The following is a 3867-nucleotide window of genomic DNA, read 5'->3' on the forward strand; positions in this document are numbered from 1 at the left end:
CTGGTCTTTTTTTTTTTTTTTTTTTTTTTTTTTTTTAGTTCCATCTTCCTCTTGTCTGGGGGCTCACGCAACCTGTGTGTTCTCCGTCTGCTTTCCAGCAGGGCCTCCACCTCTGGCCCGCTGACTTCTGGGACAGCGGCCATGACTGTGAATGACCTTGAGGACCGTCCCTGTCGGGCCAGATTCTAGTCTGCCTGCTTTCTTTGAGGCACCACCTAATTCTCCTGGGGCTCGGGGGCTGCGCTTGTTTCTTCCATATTCAAACTCTGTGTATCCGAGCTGGTAGGACTTCTGGTCACTCACTGACCCTGAGGGCTCGACGCGATGCCCCATAGGCGGGGGGGGAGGGGGGGAGCTCTTGGGAAGGGACCTGGTGACCCCAGGCTGAGTCTTAGGGGGATGTGGTGACGAGGCCCCTCACACTTGCCCTCTCCCACTCATCTCCGTTCAGGGTCGAGCAGAGCCGGCTGGGCTGAGGGTCGCCCCAGCTCCGACCAGAGGAAGGAAGCTGCAGTGGCCAGAAGGGTTCTGCGTGTGACAGGGGTCCGCAGGCCAGAGCCACACGGAGGGTCTGGGGCCTTCTCTGTAACCAAGGAGTCCAAGGAAGGGGGGTCCTATCCTTGCGTGATTCCAGATACCCCGAGATGGTATGCACGTGACCTTGGTGCTGCACCTCCTTTGAGATGGTGGAGGACCCATGAGGAGAATAAACCACTTGCTGCCTGGGGGGTGCCCAGCTTTCTCTAGGAAGGTCAGAGAGTGACCCACGGGGTGAATGCCAAAGTCATCTCTGTGGGGTGCAGCCTTGGGAAGGTGGGCCCATCTCCTCTTTTCATTTGTGTCTCTCTCTTATTTTTTTTTTAAGATTTTATTTTATTTCATTTTATTTTGTTTTATTTCATTTCTGTTTTATTTCTATTTTATTTTATTCTATTCTATTTTATTTTACTTTATTTTATTTTAATTTTGGAGGGCATGAGCTGAGGAGAGGGACAGAGGGAGAGAGAGAAAGAATCCCAAGCAGGCTCCACGCTGAGCAGGGAGCCCGATGTGGGGCCTGATCCCATGACCTTGGGATTACGGCCTGAGCTAAAGTGAAGAGTAGGACGTTCAACCAACTGACTGAGTCACCTGGGCACCCCTTTTAAGATTTTATTTTATTTTTATTATTTTTTTAATGTTTATTTATTTTTGAGACATAGATCGTGAGCAGGGAAGAGGCAGAGATAGAGGGAGACACAGGATCCGAAGCAGGCTCCAGGCTCTGAGCTGTCAGCACAGAGCTCAACGCAGGGCTCAAACTCACAAACTGTGAGATCATGACCTGAGCCGAAGTCGGATGCTTAACTGACTGAGCCCCCCCAGGTGCCCCTAAGATTTTATTTTTAAGTAATCTCTACACTCAGTGTGGGACTTGAACTCACAACCCTGAGGTCAAGAGTTGCTTGTTCCACCGACTGAGAAAGCCAGGAACCCCATCTCTTGCATCTTAGTTGGCTGGGCCTGAAGGTTCCCTGAGTGGGAGCGTAACTGGCTTTCACCACAGGCCTGGCAGGCCCCTTGGGGTGTCCTGGAGTGTGGGGCTTGTGATCACGTCATGCCTTCCACAGCCTCCCTGGACTGCCAAGGGCCTTCACCCTTTCGCTGGGGCATGTCCCCCCCCTTCCCGGGAGTGGCCTGTCATCATTTGTGAAGTCCTTTCCCATATAAATGGATTTTGCCGGGGCGCCTGGGTGGCTCAGTCGGTTAAGTGTCCGACTTCGGCTCAGATCATGATTTCACGGTTTGTGGGTTCGAGCCCCGGATCGGGCTCTGTGCTGACAGCTCAAAGCCTGGAGCCTGTTTCAGATTCTGTATCTCCCTCTCTCTCTGACCCTGTCCTGCTCACGCTGTCTCTCTCTCTCTCTCAGAAGTAAGTAAAAACATTAAAAAAAATTAAAGGAAAAAAGAAATGGATTTTGCCTAAGTCTGTGTGCCCCAGTGTTTCCCGAGGTGGGGGTTAGCATTCGCCATATGCAAGGAATCACAAAGACTGTGACAGGGACGGAAGTACATGTGACGTGGTGCTGCCTCATGGGCACTTTGGATGAGAGGTGTTTCCAGAACATTTTCAGACAAGATGTAACCAAATTCCATAGGGTGCTGTGCAGCCCACGCTCCTTGGGAACATCCGGCCCAGCCCCGCAGCCCCGAGGGCTGGCTAACTCTGGTTCCCCTCAGTAAGAAACGGAAAGTTTTCTGGCTTAGCTTCTTCTGTAACTTCTGCTTGCTGCAAGGCTTGGTTCCATGGCTGTCAGTGTGGGAGCCCTTAGGTGGCTGGGCGGCAGCTCTGGGACGGAGACGGGGAGAAGGCCTGGGCTGGGGGAGGGAAGCAGAGGGGCGGGCAGAGCATTCCAGGGCCTTCTGTGTCTGTGCAGCTCACTGGGGATGCCTCGCGTGGCTTTCTCAGGGCTGACAATGGATCCACATCTCCAGGGCAGGCACAGGTCATCTGCCTCCCGGCTGCTGGGGGCGGGAGGCGGGGGGGGGGGGGCGGGGGATGGGCAGACACCCCGACTCTCACCCTGGGACTGCTGTCTCCTTAACATCATCTTGCTCTCTTCCCTGTAGATGATCCCTCCTGACCAGGAGCTGCTGGTGTGGTATGGAAACTCACACAACACCTTCCTGGGGATCCCGGGTGTCCCCGGCCTAGAGGAGGAGCAGAAAAAGAACAAGCACGGTAGGTACTCTCCACGAGGCCACCATGAACCCCGAATGAGTGTGCGCGTGTGCCCACGTGTTTGTGGCAGGGAGCTTCCTGGCCTCCAGGGACCCTGGTTCCACCGCCAGCAGTATTGGGCGCACGAGACTATGTGCTCAACTAGGCAGATGTCCCTGGAGCTGTCACCATAGTCCCCGCATGAGCGGCAGTGTGTTTTCTGGACAAAATAAGAGCTCTGGCCGCACGTTCGGTGGGGAGATACCACAGAGGCAGAGAGTGTAGTTAGTATAAGGAGCAAGGGGCCCCGCAGTGGGAGTCTGGATTGAGATCCAGTTTGGCTGTACACTCTTGTCTTAGTTTCTCCATCTGTAAAGGCAAGATGGGTGACATGACCTTCAAGTGCCTGCCAGCTCGGACAGTGTACACTTCCCTCTGCCCCGAGTGTAGGGCCCGGTGCGGGTGCTTGCTATATAACACGTGGGATGAAGGTGGGGCAGAGTGTGCCTTATTGAGTCCTTATAAAGCCCTGGTGAAATCTGGTCGTCTTTATTTTGCGAGGACAGACCTGAGGCTCACCAGCCCTTGCTCTGCAGCCAATGTTTTACAAACACTAATTTTCTCTGATCCTTACATCAGGCTTCTGGGGGTGATGCTATTATTTCCATCTCAGCAATGAGAAAAGTGAGGCACCTTTCCCTGGTACATAACAGGCACCCAGTAAATACTTGTGGGATGAATAAAAGACATTTTTTTTGAGGGGGGGAGGCTTTTATGGAAGACTTTCATTTATAGAAGGCTACTTTGAGCCGCGTGCTTCCCATATGCAGGCTAAGGGGGGTAAAGTGCAGCTTTTTGTGATCATCTCAAGTTGTGCATAGCCCCATGAGGTCGTAGTAGGTCCCCGTTTTACAGATGAGAACGTTGAGGTTTTGGAGGCAAAGTCACTAAGTCCCCGAGGGCTCAACACCATCTGGATCCAACTCCTATTTGACTCCAAGCCAGGTTCCCTGAGGCCCCTCTCATGCCACCAACCAGTCTACTCAGGACCCCCGCAGCCACCCGGGTCCATCCGAGGCGCGCTGGGCCCCGGGAGGAGCGCGCGCGCGCGCGCGCGCGGTGGGGTGGGTGCGCGGGTGCTGGGTCCCGGCCGCGGAGCGGGCGGG

General features: G+C 54.2%; 1 protein-coding gene across 1 annotated transcript in view; it reads left to right on the plus strand.

Moving 5' to 3' along the window:
* The window catches only part of PRDM12 (PR/SET domain 12), a 12799-nt gene that overhangs the window by 8673 nt on the left and 259 nt on the right, over positions 1-3867 (plus strand). The window contains exon 3 of the mRNA XM_077768470.1: positions 2611-2722. Coding sequence (XP_077624596.1) covers positions 2611-2722 — 112 coding nt within the window. The remainder of the gene's footprint in view (positions 1-2610; positions 2723-3867) is intronic.

The sequence above is a fragment of the Crocuta crocuta genome, unplaced genomic scaffold (assembly GCF_008692635.1).
Source record: "Crocuta crocuta isolate KB4526 unplaced genomic scaffold, BGI_CrCroc_1.0 scaffold35, whole genome shotgun sequence".
Lineage (NCBI taxonomy): Eukaryota > Metazoa > Chordata > Mammalia > Carnivora > Hyaenidae > Crocuta > Crocuta crocuta.